Source organism: Blennius ocellaris (assembly GCF_963422515.1).
Source record: "Blennius ocellaris genome assembly, chromosome: 12".
Taxonomy (NCBI): domain Eukaryota; kingdom Metazoa; phylum Chordata; class Actinopteri; order Blenniiformes; family Blenniidae; genus Blennius; species Blennius ocellaris.
The window spans coordinates 10210435-10233468 of record NC_137661.1 but is presented as its reverse complement, the minus strand read 5'-3'; the positions used below and the strand labels follow the sequence as shown (position 1 = coordinate 10233468).

The 23034-nt window shown below is 39.3% G+C and overlaps 1 protein-coding gene across 4 annotated transcripts in view; it reads left to right on the top strand.

Moving 5' to 3' along the window:
• The window catches only part of pde4ba (phosphodiesterase 4B, cAMP-specific a), a gene marked incomplete at its 5' end in the record, with an annotated part of 70591 nt that extends 63982 nt beyond the window's left edge, over positions 1–6609 (top strand). For all 4 annotated transcript variants that reach the window (XM_080506110.1, XM_080506107.1, XM_080506108.1 and 1 more), the window contains 7 exons: positions 727–1010; positions 1133–1297; positions 1782–1881; positions 2004–2158; positions 2276–2398; positions 2814–2996; positions 3114–6609. In XM_080506110.1, coding sequence (XP_080362236.1) covers positions 727–1010; positions 1133–1297; positions 1782–1881; positions 2004–2158; positions 2276–2398; positions 2814–2996; positions 3114–3539 — 1436 coding nt within the window. In that variant the 3' untranslated portion in view covers positions 3540–6609. The remainder of the gene's footprint in view (positions 1–726; positions 1011–1132; positions 1298–1781; positions 1882–2003; positions 2159–2275; positions 2399–2813; positions 2997–3113) is intronic.
• Between the last annotated feature and the right edge of the window lie 16425 nt (positions 6610–23034).

Genomic DNA, 23034 nt, shown 5'->3' with positions numbered 1-23034 from the left:
GTTCTTTAAATAGGTCCCAGGAAAATCTATGGGAAAAGACAGAATAAAGTGTCTCACAACCTAAAGTTTCCCCCACAAAGAACACATAGCAGTGGCAACGGTGATGACGATAACCTGCGATAAATTTAGTTTCATTTATTTGTCTACAGTCATTTACTGAGAGACCAAGAAGAGAGCAAGGCATGGGTAGAGAAAAAAAGACAGCCGTGAGAAGTGAAAAAGAGAAAAAAGAAAGAGTGAGAGTATGAGATTTAAAATGATTATTTGGATTTCAGTTGGTAATTGAATAACACTCCACAGGGGAAAGCTGCTCGCCCAGCAATGAGCAGAGTTGAAGCTTGATAGATGAGTGCATGCCGATGGTCTGTTCCTGCAGTATTTATTATGGTTATTTTGCGAATGCAGTAAACACTACCTGTTGTGGTTGTTATAAGCAACTTGGCTTGTATGATCTACCCCGGCAGTGGAGGTAGGGGTGTGGGGGTGTATGGATGAATGAGCTGTGAAAAATTAATGAATATATGAATGGAAAAATGATAAATAAATGATTAGCAATCATTAAACCCCACTGCAGGTTTAAACCCTTTGTTTATCACACCTGGATTCAAGATTACCCCCCCCCCCCACACACACACACACACACACACCCCAACATTTCTTTTGAAGAAGCAAATTAAAACACACTTGTGTTCCTAATGCAATGTTTCTACCTCTCTCTCCCCTTAGACAAACAGAATGAGGTGGAGATCCCATCGCCAACCTCCAAGACGCGCGAGAAGAAGAAGCAGCAGAAGCAGCAGCTGATGACGCAGATCAGCGGGGTCAAGAAGGTTTCTCATGGACCCTCGCTTTCCAGCAGCAGCATCTCTCGTTTTGGTGTAAAGACCGATAAGGAGGAACTGCTGTCCAAGGAGCTGGAGGACCTGAACAAATGGGGCCTGAACATTTTCACTGTTTCCGAGTACTCAAACAACCGACCTCTGACCTGCATCATGTATGCTATTTTCCAGGTATGGATGCATCTATATCGTCTATGATAAAAAGCCAAAAAAAAACTGCAATTAGTTATCATTTACATGTCGGTTTAGTTTAATCCTTGTTCTATAACTATATCCCATTGTGGTTTTCCTAGGAGCGAGATCTGTTAAAGACATTTAAGATTCCGGTTGATACTTTTGTGGCCTACATGATGACGCTGGAAGATCATTACCATTCAGACGTGGCTTACCACAATAGCCTCCATGCTGCTGATGTCGCCCAGTCCACTCACATCCTCCTCTCCACTCCTGCCCTGGATGTAAGTCTTCATATGGCACAACATTGGTTTTTCTTTGCTATCCTCAGATTTTAGTCAAAAAAAAAAAAGTATCTTTTTTTGGTTGTTTAACTTCCTACTCTGGAAGTTAAAACATTTTTCCAGCACTGACTTTGAGTACCTCCACAAAAATAAAGGAAAAGTCAATTAGAGAAAGGAGTCGTTACATCACCTATGTGCCACTTTCCTGGATTACCTCACCAACTTTAATGAGCTCAAACTGCTTCCATTAACTAATTAATTTTTCCTTCTCCAGTTGCACTAATTCACACAGAAAACTCCTCCTTTTTCTAGCACTGGTGCTTTTTTTTTATTCTTTTTTTTTTCCCAGAGCACATTGTTTTGCAGCTTTCACCAGCTTGGAATTTTCTCTAAATTAGGGGGAAAAAATCAGTCTGTTCTTTCTGCTGCATTTGTTGAGAGAAATTGATTAACAGTTGTTTTGTTTTTTTTGTCTCTTTCATAGGCGGTCTTCACAGATCTTGAGATCCTGGCAGCCATCTTTGCTGCAGCCATCCATGATGTTGATCATCCTGGAGTATCAAACCAATTCCTGATCAATACCAGTAAGTACCAGAAATGTTAGTTGCTTTACCCAAAAGCAACAAGAATAGACATCCACATGCATAATGCAAGTGTTTATGAAACAACTAACTTTTTTTAAAAAATCTGTGTTCACTCTGTGCAGACTCTGAGCTGGCACTGATGTACAACGATGAGTCCGTGTTGGAGAATCATCATTTAGCTGTGGGATTCAAGCTACTACAGGAAGATAACTGCGATATCTTTCAAAACCTCACTAAGAAGCAGCGACAGTCCCTGAGAAAGATGGTGATTGACATGGTAAGATGTCAGTCACACTCTCATGCCTCTTCTCCAGCCATGTTGTAATCATTTCTTTTTGTAGAAAGTGTCCTGACTTTGATGGTTCCTAATGCACCTATGCTTTTTGTGTGTCAGGTTTTGGCCACTGATATGTCCAAACACATGAGTCTTCTGGCTGACCTGAAGACTATGGTGGAGACCAAGAAGGTGACAAGTTCTGGAGTGCTGCTGCTAGACAATTACACTGACAGAATACAGGTAAATGCAGCACTCGCGCACATGAACAATAATCGTGACTTACGTTTTCATCAATACTACAGTAGTAGCCAAGGCTATTAAAGTGTTGATCATTAGGAAGCTTCCCATATAGCTGACCTCTGCTCCCGCCTCCCAGGAATATCACTAAATCCATGTTTATTTTCTCCTTTCAGCACTTTGCACATACTTTCCTTCTTACACTGTATTATAGCACTGTTTTCCAAACGTTAGACATTAATAAAATGTAATTGTCATGTTGTTATAAGATAATGGAAAATATATTCTTGAAATAAAAATCTTATAAAGTACAATTTTCTAAAGCTCTCTGAATTGTTTAATTCAATCTTGCGCTTCTTGATGAAAACACATTTTTTACCGGAGCGTTCACTCAGTGGCTGTTCTCTATAATTGACAGGTGCTGCGTAACATGGTGCATTGTGCTGATCTGAGTAACCCCACCAAGTCCTTGGAGTTATACCGCCAGTGGACTGACCGGATAATGGACGAGTTCTTCCACCAGGGAGACAGGGAAAGAGAGAGGGGGATGGAGATCAGTCCCATGTGTGACAAACACACAGCCTCGGTAGAGAAGAGCCAGGTAAGCAATTAAAGACACAGTATTTGAAATGCTGAAATTCACGTGTGTGTATCAAAACAAAACAAAAAAAGAAACACATTTGACATGGTCATTTTTTCTTTTCTTTCTTTGAATTAGGTTGGTTTCATTGATTACATCGTACACCCTCTGTGGGAGACTTGGGCAGATCTGGTTCACCCGGATGCCCAGGACATTTTGGACACACTTGAGGACAACAGGAACTGGTACCAGAGCATGATTCCCCAGAGTCCCTCCCCGCCCTTCTACGACCAGGGCCCACATGGACACAGTGGAGTCACTGGAGGACAGGGAGGTGGGGAGAAATTTCAGTTTGAGCTGACCCTGGAGGAGGAGGACTTGGATGGAATAGAAAAGGACGGTGACGGTGACGGGGAGGAAGAAGAGGAGGAAGATAGCCTGGGAGACTCTCGTTCTCCTCCCTTGGACTATTTGGACATGCAGGACCACGAGGAGGGCAGCATCACAGAGCCCACGACAGCAATAGAGATCGTGACACACGAGGCGTCACCCACAGACACATAGGGCATTCGGTCATCAAGATTGCATGGTGATTTGAAAGTTTTTGGGAAACAAAGAGGGATATCCTCTTGCAGCTGTGCTTTTTGGTAAGCCCACAGAAGCAAGGGCTTAGTTTTCAGCCCACATGGGGGCATCTTGCACTTGGGTGTTTGAAGCCAGACTCAGAGAGACCGTTTCAGTGGAGTGGCTTCAGAGTTCTCAGGAAATATTTACTGCGAACATTGTAGTCTTGATAGACATGCAAGGCAAGAGGGAGGAACTTGAAGGAGTTCAGCCAGTTTAGAAAATTGTTGTTTTTCCTTTCTGGACTGGCATTAAATGGACAATGACACTACTGAGAGATATTTTGTACCTTAAGACTTTTCTACAAATATGATATGAGAAGTAGCATAGAGTAAGATCTACTGATGGAGACACATTTGTATAGCAAGATAAAGTGTTTACTTTTTTCCTGTACCGTTTGTCAGAGGACTTTTGTGTGCCTTTTTTAATATTGTCTTTATAATAGTTTTTTATTTATTGAACACTCTAGTATGTCTGTGAAATGTTAGGTTTTTTTTCTTCTTTTTTTTTCTTTTCATATCTGAAGAGCGAGAACCTTTTTTGTAATGTTAAGAATATAGCAGTCTTCCATGTATTGGGCAATAGAGAAATCAAACAAGTGTTGACAAACAACTCTCGGACAAACCCATTTTAAAACATGAACACCCACATTTTTTTTCAGGTTTGATTTTTCATTTGAGCACACGTTCTCTACACCAAAAGCTTAATTCATTCTTGGTTCATGTTGCATGCTTAGTTGCTTCCTGTATCAATCTAATGTCACAGTCGGTGTGAAAGTCGTCCTGCTCCCATCGTTTCACTGCGGTTTCTAACCGCTTCACGTCGTCTAATGCAAAATGTTCAGCAAATCCACTTGTTCGGGTCCTGCAATTTTGCAGTAACTAACCAAAAATTGGGATGCTTTCATTAATTTTGAAGGCATTAAATTTGAGTGAGGGAGGCACAATAGCCAAACAAAATAGGTAGAAATCGAAGGAGACTTGATACGAAGAGCTCCTGGCATCAAGCTGCTTAGATATATGATAAAATGAGAAACCATGACTGCCAAGGACACAATCCTCAGCTGCGGTGAATCTATTTTTGTCCCACAGGTCTGCTATACAGTTATTAATCCCATTAGTTTGAACAGTTTTGACCCTGGAACTGTCTGATGTAACCCCCCCACCGCCCCTCCCTCTACAACCAGACGGCAAACGGTGGTCCTGCAGCTGCCCGTCGAAAGAGACAGACCCACATCAGTGCCAGTATTACAAACCTCCTCCAGGCCCCCGGGACATGACCCCAAAACAATCAGGCCAGCTATTTCTTCTTTCACGATAAAAAAAAAATCCCCCAAGTGCTGCTTCTGCTCATTGACGTCAATTTGAAGAAAAAAAAAAATGTTCCCACCCCTTCGGCTGTATCAGGTTTTTCAGGGCAGTCTAGTTATGAGGGTTGGTGGAGAGTAGCTGGATTCAACATGGCAGATCCCCCCCCTCCTCCCTTTTAAACACAGAGAACACGGTCAGATCACAGTTTGCGGATGTCTCGTTTCTGCGTTTTCAGGCAGGATGTCCCTGTTGCATCTGCAATGACATCTTTACATCATCCTATAGGTTTACTCATACTCAAAGGTACTGAATTCACAAAAGCATGGTTGAGTGGCAATCATTTGTTTGTAGTATATAAGTCTGTTCCGTATGTATGTGCATTCATGTGTGCATCAGGCCTTATCCCCAATCACGAAACACCTTTGTCTCAGCTGTTTGTCGCTAGGCGCTCAAGTTGGTCCTTTTTGCTGTTTATAACAGTGTGTATTTATTCTATACTTTAAACATGTAAATAAGAAATACTGGTTCAGTGTAAAATCTATTTTAATTTATATGCACTTGCATTACCTGGAAGTGGTGGTGTCTAATGTGTAGAAGGCTCTGGATTAGAGTCTTTTTATATATGTATTATATATTGTTTTTTATATGAATACATATATAGATATATCTCAGTATATATTCGCACAATGTTTTGAGTACCCAGCAGAGCAGCAGCTAAAGAAATTGTTGTTGATGTCACATGAAAACCTTGTAATTCCAAAATAACTTTTTTATATTACCATCAAAGTTAAGATTGTGTTTTGATATGTCACATACATCAAACTGGTGAACTATAGATCAATAATATGCATGAGCATTAAACCAAAAAATATTGCCACTTTGTTTTAGTGTGTTGAATTTCACATCATTCAGACCTTGTTCATGTTGTTTTTTTTATATTAAATGAGTTTTATGAATCGATGTTATTTTTGGACAGGTGCAAGGTTTTCCTGTGACATCAGCAAACTGGTAACCCAAAGGCAACATAGAGGACATGTTAAACTGCAAGTTGTGGCTATAGGATTCCTACTAGTGAGCTGAGGAACACTGAAACTTTGTCCATACTTGGCTTCCAAGTACAAAAATGGCCGGTTTTGTTTCAGCGGCTTGTTCCAACCTGAACATCTTCATCCAGCACATGGAAGCAGATTGCTGATGTATGAGGCCAGGTAGCTACAGGCTCGACTGACAAACGCCAAGTGATTCTTTACTTTCACACTCAACGCACTTCATTTAAAAGTAGATAACGTGGGGACAGTGTTGTTAGCATGCTACAATACACCCTGCACTTAACGTGAACTGTTCTGAATTGAAAACAAAACATGATCTTATGTAACTGATTGTGTTGATGTGTGAACTATTTCTGACCAAACTTGTTAGCAGTTTTGAAAATTCAAATTTGTCAGTATTAACATTGTTTATCTATGTTCAAGCTTTTTTTTGGTCCTAGTGGTGTCCAAATGGTTAGCCAGATTTAGCACTATCTGCATGAGAGATGGGTTTTTTTTTTGTATTGTCAATAATATGTTCAAGTCCACCAGTTGTTGCAGGTGGGTTATTAAATGTTTCACACAGTGTATGGTAATATATTGTATATTGTGTTAAAAATAAATCTGAAATACTTTTTTATGAAGTGATTAAAAACAAAGCATGAAGATAAATGTTGTGTTTTTGCAGTGTTTTTTTGGAGGCATTGCCCTTTTTTTACCCATGTGTCAGCATGACGTCACGTTTCTGTTTTTTTGTGAGTTCTTCATGTTTAATCAAGGACTGTTGCACTACAAAGATGTATTTATGAACACCTCAGTCCTGCTCTGTGAAAACAGCATCAAACCGGGCTGCAGTCATTGCTGGTGGCCCCTGCTACTCGGAGCATCCAAGAGACAAAACAAAACAAAACCAATTAAATACAGAGTAAAGTTTCTCTGATAATACAACTATTGAGTTGTTTCATAACAATAGAGATATGCAACAATTTAAAATATTTATCAAAATGCATATCATGATAATGAATTGGTTATTTTTTTCCATTTTAAAGTCCGAAAAGTGAAGCGATATTACACGTTACAATGATCTTCAGGATATTTTATTGACTTGTTTTGATACAGAAAGGATCTGTGTTTAATTCAGACCAATAATGTGCTTTATAAGAACCAATTCCCGTGGCGGAAAAATCCTATTTACACTCAAAATATCAATGTCAGGTTAATGTGTTGTTGTTTTGTTGTTGTTGTTGTTGCGTCAGCTTAGGGCAACAATTTGATTTTGCCTCCTGTAGTGACTTCCCACTGACATTTACTGGAAAGGATGCAGCTGTAGACAGTTAAGTTGTTTTATTGCTGAATTTATTCAACAAGTTTATATAACATGTTAGGTCTTGCTTACAGCCTGGGTGAGAAGGAAAGAATGCTTGATGAAGCAACATTTCCAGGAATGGTCCATTTGACCATTATTTCACATGAATGAATGTTTTGGCTACAGGGTTTCCTGACTCTGAAACACTTGAGGAAGCATTTCATGAAGTCCAGCACTGCATTAGGAAATGTATTTTTACTGCATTTACTGAATTAACTCGCATCTTTCAGAAGGAAAGAAAGGCCATTATGCAATACAGTCATAGGTGTTGCAGTATGGCATTATGTTTTGTGTCTTCATCTTTCATGAGGTGACAGCGACTTTTCGATGTTGAAACTTTAAAAATCACTCTGTCATTTATTAACCAATAAGATGAAAAAGCCCTTCAATCCAAATTTAAAAACATAATTTCCTTGGTGAGAGCCTTGTGTAAATCCCATCCATGAACCTCCAGAAGCAATTTCATAATGACCTATAAGACACAGGCTCTAAGGCTGTGTGCCCTTGTATACCCTCCAACCTCACCTTTCAAGTGGGTCACAAGTGCTTTCATATCTCATATGTTGAATTTTCACAGGCTAAAAAAACCTCCAATTTTTCAATTCTCACCAGTCTCCTTTCATTTCTTCCTCTTCTCTGTACACTGTCTCCTACTTTCCTCTGTGAGAAACCCTGTCACTCACATAACCACCTAAAAGGCGGGAATTCTATTTTAATGAAACACCTTCCGCATATGTAAATGTTGACTTAAGTTCTTGACTATGTCTCCTTCACACATCCTGGAGGTCTGCTTGAGGTGGAGGTGGGGTTACGAGGTATTTCATCATGTTAAAAACAGAGCTAAACAATCCCCACCAGTGAAATGTTCGAAAAGGAAATGCTTAAACAAAAATCACTTTTTTTTCTCTCTCTCTTGTCACCTCCAGACAAAGAAAAGTAGTTTTGCATGACAAATCCAGAAGATCACATGTCGTGTCGGATGCCAAGATAAACGTCACTGCAAACTCCAACGTGCGTTGGAAGTTCAACTTTTTCAAGATGTTGATTATTAGAGTGTGACGTCTGCAGAATGACAGCTCATCGTGATTCTTTATGTATTTAAATAATGGTATGCTGCTGGTGTGCCAGAAAGTGAACACTGTAATGACAGTACATGTGTGAACCCAGCTCAGTCTTTGATGTGAAGTTGGCAGTCCATGTCAGAAAACTGTATGTCGTCATTAAAAACAAACAGCTTCTTCACACGTTTTAATAAGTGAGAGCACATAGATGCAAGGTGTATCGAATACAAAATCCTTTTACTGTGAGCAATACAGTAATGATCACCACACAGGGCTAAATATCTTCATATCTTCTCCTTTAATTCTAATTATGTGGCTGCTGCTTCTGCGTCATTGTGGGTTTATAGCTGGCTGTCGGGCCAGCTGGGTCAAATACTGCTGCTGTTCTCAGTGGAATACACTGCTAAAAATGACAAGCTTGGCAACTGATTTCAATTTCCATAAAAACTAAGTGATTCTATACCATTTAGAAGATCATTTTTTCAAGTTTCCTTTTGAGAACATTTTAATTCAAAGTTTTCCATTGCAATGGCTCGCTAATGCACTCGAGACATTAAATTATTATGCCATATCTGTGTGATAGAAAATCTTTTATAGGACATTTGTTTGCAGTGGACAAATGGTCTCAGTTCAAATTTTTTGTTGTTGTTTTTATGGCAGCTTTCACTGAAAAGGCATCTGGATGCCCTTTGGGCGTCCCTTGAGTCTGCATTAACCTTGTAAGTGAAGCAAGTAAATCTGTCTCATGATGGATACATGTGGCTATTTATATCCCCGAGCCAATTAGAGGAGAAATGATGAAGTGACCAAGGGTGCACAGAAACATCAATGACAGCCAGTCATGAAAGGAGTGCTCCAGACACCGACTGAGTGGTCACGTTTTGCACCTAACATTTAAGTGGCGAACAGTGAAGTTGTCATGTACAATCAGTATTAGTCAGTATCAGTTAAAGATATATCCGCAGGAAGCAAGCGTGAGCAATCACACCATCGGCACTGTTGGAAGGTTTCTGGTGACATTTGGTAGATTGGGTAAGTACTTGTAAGTGCTGCTTACAAATCACCAGATAATACCGGTGGTGCAGAGAAGATGAGAGAATATAGGTGGACCAGAAAACAGTAATGAAAAACATTAGTGGCATCTTTAGCCGTGTTGCTGTGGCTGAATACTATACACACAAAAGAAAGATAAAAGAGATAGTAAATTGTGGAGAATGCATAAACTTTCAGCTCCAAACAGGAATAGCACAGTGGCAGATTATGCTCTGAATATGGATGTTGGCACAACCTGAAAAGCAGCTGCCTTCCTCACAAGAGCTCAGTGTAAAGAAACTGTGAGGCTGGTAAGTGAGAACATTAGAGCTCCATTCAACTCTTAATACAGTTAATACAGCACTATAATGTGTTAGACATTCAATTATCTGAACATGACCTCAACTCCTTTTGTAACAATTTACAAAACCTGCATTTGTATCAGAATAAAGCAAAACTTTGTTGTTATCATTTCCTTGGCTGGTGATTTCAGTCACTTCAAACTTTTGCCTAGTTAGACACAAAAAACAAAATAGCAGATTAGTGCGGTACACACTCCAGAAATATGACCTGAGTGAAAAGTACAAATCTAACCAGCGTCAGCCCAGGCACTTATCACAGTACAGTGCTCAAATGTGACCTGGCTGCCCTCAAACAAACCACCAGACTCATCCCTCCCTTATCAAGCAGACATACAGACGCACTTAGAACTGAAAAACAGTCTTGAATATTCGCTTCATTGACAAAGATGGAGACAGAATTCCTGTGTGAGACCTCAAATGAGGACTGGGTGTTTTTCCTGTGGCGCGACTAAATTCGCAGTCGCCGCTGTTCTTTTTTCTTTCTTTCTTTCTTTCACAGATGTGTCATTGAGTGCTTTGATTCACGGCTTTATAAATCATCATTGTTGCTCTCTCATGGAACCTCACCAAATCACTGAGGTCTGCACCACATGGGAACAATTCTCAGCAGTATGAGAGGGTGTGTAATAAAGTGTGCGCACGTGCCTGCGTGCCTGCGTGTTTATCTGTCTGTCGCAGTTTTATTTATTTATTTATTTGAGAACATTGTGTATGCCCACCATTATGCTACTGATCAATGTAGGGCAGAAATAGCCAGAATGTAAAGATGATAAAGTATGATGTTTCAAAACTGTTGCCTTGGTGTTTTTCATGTAGCCTACTTGTTTTGTTGATATGCCAGTGCTGTAATTAATCCTACTTAGTGGATAAGCAGTTTTCCCTTCATAAACTGATTGGGGTGTTTTTACAAGTGTGTTCAAGTGTGTGTAAATGACTAAATATATGTGTAATATGAAAGAATGCAGTCAACTAGCTTTATCTTATCCATCTGTTCACATGCGGATCATCAGTTAACACTGATATCATATGTGTTGTACATGTAAAGATATTATTCTGATGTTGAGAAACTTGGAACAGCTAATATCTTCTTGGTTCCGAAAGAAAGAAAAATGATAAGGTGTATGAAAATCTAATAAAGATGAAGATTATACATGATAATTCTAGGTGTTGAGTGGCAGGAAATAAGATGAATATGATCAGAGACCTGGATTAGACCATCTATAGTGGAATATGAATAACTCAATAATATGAAATAATATTAATACTCAATAATACTAAATAATATTCCTTCTATATATAATGACAAAATTCAGAATAAAAAAGACAGAGATGCTGACGTGCCTGTAACACCAGTTACTTTATTACATTAAATGTTCCCTTTATTGGTCAGGTTGACCAATAGTGCCAGATGGAAGCACTGAGGTGGTTGGATATTATATCTATTTATTTATTTAACAATATTATTACATCTAATCATGTCAAGTGCACTTTGAGCATCTTAAATATGTTTTAATACATGGGTTCATAAACTTAAAGCATTGGCCAATAGAATAGAATAGAATAGAATAGAAATACTTTATTGATCCCAGAGGGTAATTTCTTAAAGTAATGCGTGTTGTTATCAATAGGAAATGTGGAATAAAAAGCTCTCATTTCTTTTGTCTGTGATTTTAGGTTGGTGACCATAATGCACATGAACATGAACACGTGATGTGATATACCGTACATGCTGAGGGTAGACTTTCATCAAATTATAAAATTGCAAAAATCCAATTCCAGGGTACAAACCCTCTTACTTATTATACAAAAATAATGGGCAGTCAAAATATTGTAATTTGCTGGAAGAAATTGCCCTTCGAGTTAACAATGATTAATGATTAACAAAGGCTTCGGGAAGTGGAAAGGTGCAGCCCACATTCAAGACCATGAGTTCAAATCAGCAAGTAATAAAATGCGTTTTAAAATAAGTTTAAGAAACAAGAAACAAACGTCACTTCCGGTGTCCATATTTAAGCCTCCGTGTTGACGGTGAAGAGTGTGAAACTTGATTTTGCAGCCAGTTTGTTCAATAACGCTCAAAAAAGACGCTCCACACAAAGAAGAAAGGAGACTTTCAAGATATTTTTGCAAAGCAGTAAGTATCATCTTGTCTTCGAACTTTAAACAGAAGCGGGGCATGTAGAAGACTGTAGGAAGATTACACATCAGGTCGTTGAGCTTTAAACGCTGTTTCGGGAACGCAACCATCGATCGGTTTTATTACATTAGCTTGGATTGTTAATGGGAAGCAGTCGCGTGATGTATTTGAGAACTTTTAGAATGCATTTTGCACAAGAAGTAAGGAAATGTAAGTTTTGAGGGTCATACAGTGCTTCTTCGAAACCAAACATGGTTGCTTCCCTTCGACATTATGGAATATCTGTAAGAAATATGTATTTGCGGGAAGAGCAGCAGACTTGAGGATGTTTCACCTATGAAAAAAAAAAAATAGGTAACTCTTCTCTGCCGATATCAAACAGCTTTTCTTTGCTCCTGCTTTTGTTTTGAGCTTTAATTCCCCTCAGGTGCTGCCATGCAGGTGTCTGGCTGATTGTCTGCACCATGGCTACAGTTGGTGTCTGCTTTATGGATTGTTCTGCCCAGTTTGGTAGCTCGAGATAGGATATGGCTGAAAGTTCCCTGCTCTGCCAATTTAGAATAGACTAGAAAAATTGTTCCAACAAATAACCCCCAACCCCCCCCCTCCCCCCCCAGAAAATTCCTCAACAGTTTAGAATCTGCTTTCAGGGGAATTGATCCCACTGCTCGGTGACTGTCTGCCCCAGCGTCAGTTCTAGTAACTGGGGTACTTTCCACTGCAGTGCTGGCCTATATATTTTGGGATTTTAGAGATGCACCTGTAACCATGGAAACCGTGTGCAGACCATCTTACATCCTCAACAAGAAGCACAGAACTGCTGGGTTGCTTTGGTTGCGGTAATCATCTTTTCCCTCACTTGTCTCAGCCACTGAATTAAATTACATTTCCCCGTCACTGGAACCCAAAGTAAAAGACCGTTGTCACTTGACCCAAAGTCATCAGTTGCAGTGAAAGCGCTCGCTTTTGCAACACGTTATGAAATCGTTGTTTTGATGTATTTTACATTCATCGAATGAACTATGACTAAAAATGTATCACAGCTATTTGGTAAGCTGTAGAAAGCTAGATTTTTTTTCTTTTCAACACCATGTCGCATTTGAACAGTTGATCTTTTGAATTCCTCTTTTATTTTATTTGTTTTATACTTTTGTGCAAACCTTTAGCTTATTAAACCTTATTCCACAGGAGTAAAGACATGTGAATGGGACTTGTTTCTGACTGTCTCTCAGGACAATATCTTCGAACATCGAGGCCTCAAAACTGTACAGACCTGACATTAGTTTGCAAAAGCCTTGGGCACTTAATACTCTCGACACACGGAAACATAATATAGCAGTGGATTCAATTTTGTTATGCAGTGTTGAAACTAAGCACATAATTGGGGGAATCTGAGGAAAAGGGTTTAGAGTGAAGGAAAGGGTCTCAAGAATGATTCTGTGTTTAATTAAATGGCTGAATAATTCTATTTTGTCATCAAGTCAATATGAAGGGCTCAATTCTGAATTTTGGCTGAGAAATGATTAATTAATGTGAATGTTTTCTCAGGGCTGTGGTGTTCATTTCTTTAAGGCATGTCAGTGGCACGACGCAGCAGATGGACATTGTGTCCAATCAACTTGCCATCTCATGTTGGACTTTGTGAGATTCTACTTATTGAAGTTGAACAGGTATTATCAAATATGGTTTGTACACCCAATCTGTCAGTTTCTGGGATTGGTGATGTGTTCCTCCAATATTGGTTTGCATTAAAACGTGAACCAGCAGAAGCATGTTTTGTGCCGTCTGAGTCAACTTCATACAACAGCTGTGTGATTCAGAAGCTTCACTACAAGTCGGCTGATAGGTACTCTCTTAACAGATCTCTTTTGAAAGAGATTGGTGAAGAACATATATTCCAGACAAAATGTTACTTCAGATCAAGCAGTAGGTGTTGGTTGGATGTAAAGCAGCAATTAAAATATAGCATCCACCTTCACTTCGTCCTCTGTTGTACTGCAGTTATAGCCATTTGGACAAAGTAGTATCATAGAGCTCCAATTTGTTCCTTCCTTATTTTTGAACCAAGTGCTTAATTACACTCTTCAAATGTGTTTTGATGTAATACTTAACAGCTGTAATCTCCACTATATCCTTTTACATTTTGAGAGGAAATCCTAATAGAAAGGAGAGGCTCACGCATGGGAAAAGACCTACCCCTTACCCCCAGATTATTCTTCCCTGAAGCTCTCTGGCACCCCCGTTTGGAAAGGTTCCCAAGAATATAAAAAGCACACATGTATTAAAACAGAATATCATAAGAGTGTGTTGTAACTAACTCATCAGAACACTTGAGCTATCCAAGCGTTTGGGTGGAGTGTTGAAGTCAGGGGAGTTCAAGTGCAGGTTAGTGAAGTGTGGGAAAATCTGTGGGGGAGAGAATGCATTGCCAAACTGGACCAAGCTAAATGTGAAATGGGGTTTTAGTTCTGGGTGTAGTTTGCCTGGGAATCAAGCCTGAGAAGCTTTGTGATCACTGCTTCCCGAAACAAGCTGAAAGTGTCGCATTACCAGGTCCTGGTGTCTGAGAAGACGTCACAGATGCTTTGGACAAAATTGTTAAAGTTGGTTTTAAATTGGCAGAGAAATAAATGACAACTATTTATTTTATTTTTTTTTAGTAAGGATTCAAAAGTGAATATCCCATTTTCATTACTCGCATTTTTCTTTTTTTCTGTCACATCATAGCTACATGCTTTGTACTTTGAATAACTGAATACACCATTTTGGTGTTTCTATACTTTTGTCTCAAAGGTTATCTGGTCAATATTCTTAGACGCTGATAGATCATTAATTGATTGGCTTAATTCGCAAATAAATACATTTAAATGAATCCAATAGCAACTTGCCCATGAACATTTGTCAATGACGTTCAGCAAGTCACTAAATGTGGTCATGTTTTGTTTGTTTATCTATGTGGAGTCTCCCCCTAGAGTTTGACGAATCGAATTCAAGTCAGCTGAGGAAAATACAGAAAGTGTTGTTGCTGCTGCTGAAGAAGAAGAAGAAGTGAGTCATTCAGACTGTCTTTGCCATAGATTTTTCACAGGGGAAGCCTTATGTGCTTGTGTGAAGGAACAGAGTGTTTCCTCACGTGTCATTCCGGCCAGTCTGCATGCGCAGGGAAAGCACCAAGCTGGAGGCCAGCCAGCCAATGACTTATATCATAATTCATCCAGTTTTACGAGTGTGTATACGTATAGAGCTCCATATATTTTAGGTGTTTTTAATGATAAAATTCCAACGCTAGTTGTGTTGTGAATTTAGAAGTATTATTAATAGCACCCTAAAACAGTTTAAAGGAACATAGAAATCACAGATGAGACTATTGATTTGCAAATTGAGGTTCAGTAGTTTGAAAAAAAATTAACATTTTGCCATTTGTGAACATTTAAATCGTTGCACTGCAGCTGTCGCCAGTGTTTCTCACTTCAAAGAAGAGACTTTAGCATGCATGCGCTCCATCTATGCGGAAGAGCTGTAGCATTTGTAAGGGAGAGCAAAAAATGTTATCTTGCAAATAGATGTATAACTCATTCATAGGAAAATCTTCATCCCTATTTTATAGTTTATCCTCAAGCAAATTTTGCACCTCAGCTTTTGCATATCACAGTACAGGCTATCGCTGCACAGACAACCAGCAGTCACTACTGCCTCCATTGTTCTGAGGGTAAACAAGGCCTCAGTTGTTCCTTGCTGGCAGTGGCAAGGCCACAAAGGGCATTTGACATTCTCATGAACATGTGTAGTCTTTTACTGTGTTTCTGGTGGGCAAGTTTTAATGACATTTTTCCATTATGGCTCATTGCGGAGCCGATCAGCACAAAGAAGAAAATGGCACAATAATTGAGTTTGATATATCTGTGTTTACTGGATTCTACATATCTTCACAATCAGAAGACAAGATGATCAACAAAGATGAATAATCTTTCAGAAACAGCATTTCCAAAGTGCTTTAGGACTGTTCCGACTACCTGACAACTTTATCTTCTGTGTTTCATTATGTGTTGTAAAGCAGCGGACAGAACCGCAGCAGCTCTCCGAGTGTGCTGCAGTTCCACCGCCTGCTGCTGTCTACGGCTGTGTTTTATATAATCATGATCACAAAGCTGGAGGGGTTTTTACTTTAAACCATAAACATGCTGGGGCATGGTTAACTAAGTGACAACAGCCTTTCCCAAAAATGTACAGTGTTGTGTAATTTGGAAATGAGCCAGTCGTTTTCATTTTTCCATACTAATGGTGCCTCCTGCAAAACATGTTTAACACAACCTTGACTAACGTACTATCAATTGGTTCCTTCAATACGGATCACTGATAAAGAAGCAGTGTCGTCTCAAACTGTCAGCTATTTTGGGAATGTCCTTTTGAACCCTTGCTTCGCAAATTTGCATTCAGCTTTATTTATCACATAAAATTACTGGATCTGAATTCTGCCAAAAGAGCAACTCTGCCTTCAGCATTACCCACTACACAAGCATACATGGAAATCCCAATTCCTGCTGTCATTACATCATAGAAAATGTAGATGGTGTTAGTCATCATTTTTGTTTTTAGCCTGCATCTTATAAAAAAAGTGTTTAATCCGTCCATTCTGTTTAGATATGCCACCGTATTGTATACAGATCCGAAAAAATAGCCGGAAAACTCGTACCTTTAAGCTTGGCACCTATTTCACGTTGTCACAACCCTGTGTCTGCCTTGCAACCTGGAAATGTCGATAGGCAGGTACGTTTTTCTCACTCTAATTCTGAAGAGCGCTTTAATCTCAAACTTTTTTTTTTTTTAAACCCTCACCTATTTTAAGATGCTTTATAAATCATTGGCCTAGTTAAGTGCGTCATTGGGCGGCCTATCTTCCTCTAGTCTCTACGTCACAGCATCTACACACATAACCCACATTAGCAACATTCTTGTGGGTGTCGAGCCAAACCCGAGTGAGCCGGTGAGCAAGCAGAGGCACTTTCTTCCCTTTTCTCAGCTATAATCCAGCATTGCACTACCACAACCGTCAATGATTTTCCGTTCCTACATTAGATTTATATAGGTGTTGTATAAGAAAATCACTTTTCTAAGGGGTATGGGCCCTCTAAATATATCATTTTGCAACATAGGAATCAGGTGAAAGTTGCCACTAAAGGCTATTAAGGGGGTGGCTTCACCATTTGTGTGTGTGTGTGTGTTCTCCTCCCGACGTCTTTAAAAATACTCCGATGAAAATCCCTGCAGTGAGTTCGTGTGGCTCCATTCTGTCATCTCGGCCTGGCTGTCCAAGCAAAGTACAGTACTGTTGGGAGTGGCCTAATTTAAACTGCGCGACTGTTTATAGATTCAGGCTGATTGTATAGCAAGTTTGGTCTGTGTTTATTTAGTCCTGCAGTCTGTGTGGAAATGGTAATTGGTGTGAGTAAGAGGGACTTCTTAGACTGGTGTTGACATTCTGGAGGCCATTAGGGAGACCACGGTGCAGACTGGTGCAGTATCAGAAAGATGAGCTCATTCTTTCCACGCCCGACGTTGAGGCTGGAAGCAGGACCTCCGTTTCACAGGGGGCATGTGACAGGGGCTTAACTCACGAAGGGGTCAGAAAATAGACTTGGTATTTGTGCTTATAGGGCAGGAAGGCAGTGGGAAAACTGTAATTCAATTATGAGTTTGACGTTTCAAGTGGGTATTCATTTTGTCCACTGTGCACTGTCTTGGGTCGACGGGCACTTTGACTATGACTGGATCCTGATAAGAGAAGAGTTATCTATCCATCCATCCATCCATCTTCTATATCACTTTGCAGGGTCGTGAGACGCTGAAGCCAATCCCTGCTCACCATAGGCAGCAGCCTATCTGGACAGTTCACCACTCCATTACAGGGAAAATGTAGCGCGACACACATAACGACTTCACATTCACATCTTTATGTAATGCAGGGTTACCAGTTAACCTCACCTGAGTGTTTTGGGAGTGTGGGAGGAAACCAGAGTACCTGGAGGAAACGCATGTACACCCGGGGAGAACGTGCAAAGTGCACACAGAAAAGAAAGTTTAGATTGCGACCACTCAAATGAGACGCGATGGGATTCTTTTGCAAGGTGCAATGTTAAGCAGTCTTATATCTCACTTTGAGTAATTATTTGTGATACACCTTTGGAACATCGCACACTCGACAAGACACGTTTTCTCCCGGAATGGCAGTCGGTCTCCTCTCGAGCATCAATTAATTAGGAAGTGGGTGCTACTTACAAAGATAACTTTGTTGCTGGATGCGGTGCGTCTTAATGTTTGTGTGTTTTAAAGAGTAACTACAGAGAACCGTCTGTCCGCTGGGCAGTATTGGCAGACGGAGTGCATCGAGGGTGGCTGGGTGGCACGTCCGCACACTGTATGGCACTCTGCCCTCGCCACACCTCATTGCGCCGCATGCCTTCCCCTGCCACTTGCTGGAATGTTGTTATGATTTGACTGCACTCACAGCGAGCCAGCCGGTAGGTGGGTGCTTCTGTATACGTTTAATGACTGCCGCCTAATCGTCATCCCTCATCAAGGCATTTGGAGGGTGGGGAGAGACTGAGCAGGATGCAGAGATGTTTCTTCAGAAAATTGCACCGGGCCATGGGACATGAGACGTGACCATTGCAACATGAGCTCATGAAAGTATTTTTAGGTGCAAGTTAGTCCGAAATTTTGTCAGAACTCCAGAAATGGACACTAGTTTAGGTCGACGTGATTCGGTCACAGGGATGACATTTAGGAAGGAGCTTTGCATATTTAAAACGTATTGATATACGTCTACTGATCTCGCTTTGATAAATGTATGCATTTTATTTTTTAGATATTGAAATGATCTCCTTTATATTCATACATTCATCACAGCAGTAACTGCCTCAGTTATCTTCTTTTTTTTTTTGTAGGAAAAAGCACAACAAAAAGTTAATCAGTGTCATGTTATAACTTGGCATATTTTCGCGTTGAATCATTTTGCAATTTCTTTTTTAGTGATTAAACACAAGACATTTAAAATCAAAGCATTTAAAAACTTTCTTTCATCCTGCGATAGTTTTTCATAAAATGTAGTTTAACCTCATTAAAGTGCACTTTTTAAGACATTTCTGATTTTGTCGTAACGTACTCTCAATTTTGTTTCTCAAATAATAGGACATGGAATATTCATAATTAATTTTTCATCCTTTTGTATTGTCAATTCCACAAAAAAAGTTGACTGGTGACCTAAGTTCAGAGAGCAGTTGCACAGTAGCTGGACACACCTTTAAGGTGAATGTCAGTACAGCCAGAAGACCACTGCTGGAAGAGCAGAGGGGTCTGGTTAAATGATCGTAAATTAGCAAGTGAGATATACAATAGGGCGAAATCATGAAATGCTATAAAAAATCTTTCTGCTTTTAATGAAACCGTCACCAGCATTTAGATTGTCCGAACAAAGTGAAATGTGTTCCACTGGGAGTCTATTGGTTGGTTTGAGTGGACGGAGACATGCAAGGTAGATGAGTATAGAAGGTTGGTGGTATATAAATAAGAAAGTTAGTTTGAAACTGTCTCGCTTTTGCCATAGAACTCTATTTTGAATAATCTTGAAGTTTTGCTTTTACATGAAGAAATCCTGGTTAGTTTTGTCAATACTAAGACACTTCCCTTTTGGATCCAATTTGAACAGCTTTTTTATTCACTCTTTGAGCTTGAGCGGGGTGTGGGAAGAGAGAGACTGATGCATTTTACATTTTACTGCATGAAGACAGTTGTGAGCGAGTGAGTGAGCGAGTGAGTGAGCGAGTTCACCTCAAGCAGGTGGATCAGTGATGAGATCACGCAATGTCTTTACATGAACAGCAGATGGCGCCAATACAATGCATTTTTGTTTTCTATGATGTAAAATAACAAAGATTTGCTTCATTTAATCAGTAATTTTCCATTCTGTTTGACTTTAAAGTTGTGTGTGTATTTGTGCACAATTTTTTTATTTTATTTTTTAAATTTGACTTATTGCATCTTTCACAAATGAGCAGCAAAATATGTTCATTCCAATATATAATATAAGACAAAAAAGTACTTTTTGTAACACACAACTATTCAATATAGCTTTGTGTCTCCAAAACCACAGAAAATTGCAGAATATAGAAAAGTTTGTCAAAGTCAACAATGCCAATAATTGTCCTAAATGAAAATCATTTGCAATGTGTTTGTATGTGATTTGTTGTTTTTACATCTTATTGTTGCAGTAGAGGACATGTTGACCTTCGATGCCTGAAGTCTAATCACAGCCTCTATTGTGTCACAGTTGTATTCAGTAGATGTTTGGTACTGCTCAGCCCTCAGTTACGGCTCGTCTTCTTTTGTCTTCCAGTGAGGCGTCTATGTCCTCCACTCAATCGTCTGCCGTCACATCCCTCTAACTGACAAGAGCAGAAGGTTTCATCTGGCAAGCTGGAAGTGGCCAAGGAGTTGTGTATGGGCTGGTTTGGTATTGTTGCACTTACAGTAGGTAAAGCAATTAATTTACAACATCACAGCACAACATGGTCCATATTGAGAATGGTAAACTTGAAAGTGGAAAGGACTATAGAACACGTTCCTCTTTTAAGCGGTTGTCTTTTGTGAGGTAGAACTTTACTGTGTGGGTAAATGTGTGCTCTTGTAGTTCTTTGTCATTGTTGTTGGCCATTTTTACTTGATCTATGCTGTTGCTATATTGTGTGGGTGCTTCCTTTTTGTTGTGCAGTGGTTTGAAACTAAGAAAGTTAGAAAGCTGGGATAAAATATGCATTGATGTGCAATTTGTGTTCACCTCATTAGTTTTTTTTTGTGGTCATTATCTTATTATTTTTCTTTATCTGCTGTCAGAGCAGAATGATCATTAATTGAATGGTTAATACTAGCAAGTGTTTTCCAACTTTCTATTTAATTGTTTATTGTTGTTAGTTTTGAACAAGTGAAAATGACAATTTGTCAAAATTATTATCAGCATTTGCATCCTGTTCGGAGGTTGTTTATATCGGCACATGGTATATGTGTCACATGAGGTCTGTGTCACATGCAAAATTGGTAAAGACAGTATTCATGAAAATCTCTTTTCTACTGTTTAAGTTGTGAGACTCATTTGTGGGCTTTAGTTAAAGATAGTTTGGTCCTAGTGAATCAATCATTGTCCTTAAGCATTCTGTCAATTGTTGGTTTCACTGTTCATCACCAGATTGCTGTTCCTGCAAATACCTACTTACCTTTTCTACTAGTAAGAGTTGCGCGTTCCTCTTTTCCCTAAAAGACCAAGTGCACTGCTTCATCTCAGTAGCTTCAAAACAGAGCTTATAGGGCATTAGGCTTTATTTAGCAAATCCCCTCCCTTCCTCCTCTGTTATTCCACATTCCTCCACTAGTTGGCATTCCAGCACTAATCAGTAGAATATATACATCATGCTGCACCGCAACATGTTTTTCATATCGGCCAAATGTGAATCTCACTAATGTCAATAGATAACATTTGTGTGATCAGTAACTGTACACCATTTGTGTTTGCTTATAATTGAAGCCATAACACCAGATCACTGTGAAATATTTGTCATGATATTCAGTGAACAGTAGATGTCAGTACAGGAAAAGAGACATGTGAGACATGAACTCGGGTGAGCAATGGAGAAGAAATGGAAGAAAATGAGAGAAGAGAATGAGAATTGAAATGTAGAATTAGGGAGAAGATTGAGAGGGGGATGAGAAGGCCACTAAATACAGCCTTGGATTGAGTGAGACTGTGGACCGGCCAAAATTAAGTGAATGGGGGTAGGAATCCTCTATTTAGGAGCATCTGCTGTTGTTAATACAGAGGAGCTGAGCGACAGAAGGATGAAAGGAGGGAGGAGGCAAGTGACAGAATGAGCAACATGGAGGCAGTATGACAAAAATAACTCACTGAAAGCAAGAATAGGAGGAAAACAAGAATAAAAGGAGGCAGGATTGTATTTTGTAAGAGAGAAGCATTTGATGAAAACACATTGAAATGGGCTCGAGTATGACTTGATGACTTGAGAGGTTTCAAGCATGGATGAACAGAAATCACAGATTCACCGTTCTGTAAATAAGCTGTCATCAACTATAAGATTTTTCTAGATTCACACAGCGTGCAAAACATACCCATGGATGCTGCATGAATGACGACCATATGTTCTCCCTGCTTCTGGGCGCAATATTTCTTTACACAGTATTCACAGTGACCAATGTCATTATTTTTGTGATATTTCTTTAAATATGTGAAGAATTACAGTCTCTATAAGCTAGATTTATATACCAAAAAAAAATGTATAAACTAATTATTAATCGGGACTAAATATTGTTTGTGTACTTGCCTCGTTACAGTTTGCATTGAATTGTCGGAGTTATGTGGCGGCAAACAGGCACTATAAGTGCTGTAAATGTCCACTAGCAGGTTGACTAGAGTCACTCTGTAAAATCACATTTACAGTTTATAGAAATAATATTGAGACTTTGAGTAGATGGATATTGTCTTCATAATATCTCACTTTTTGGAATAGCTGTTACTGTTTTATTTATATATATATATATATATATGTCTTTTAATTGTTTCTTATCTATCTGACCATACACATTATAAGTTTTATCTCAAAACATTTTAATCTTGTTTACAAGTCATCAAAAACTTGATTGTGAACATGCAAATATTGGTGCTGTTTTGACTACCAATATTTAAATTACTGTTGTTGTCATAAGCATTTAGAACTTTACTGTGAAGGTGAATAAAACAAATGTTGCTGCTATTATTAAATTATAAGAATTTAAATAATTGCTGTGTTAACACTGGCACGCAAATCGATAGACACAAACTGATGGACATTTGTCATTCATTCAAAACAAAGTGTCATTCACGGATTCGTCTGTCGTTTTCCTGATTGCCCACATAAACATTCATTCAAGCCCCAACAGCCACCCTCCCTGTATACCCACCCCTCTCATAGAAAATTAATCACCACACACACACACACAAACACAAGTGCACAACCCTCTTCGGAGGCTGGTCTTATGCTCAAGCCTTCCTGTTTGTTGGTTGCAGCTGTAGCCTGCGTTGCCATGACGTCACGGTGA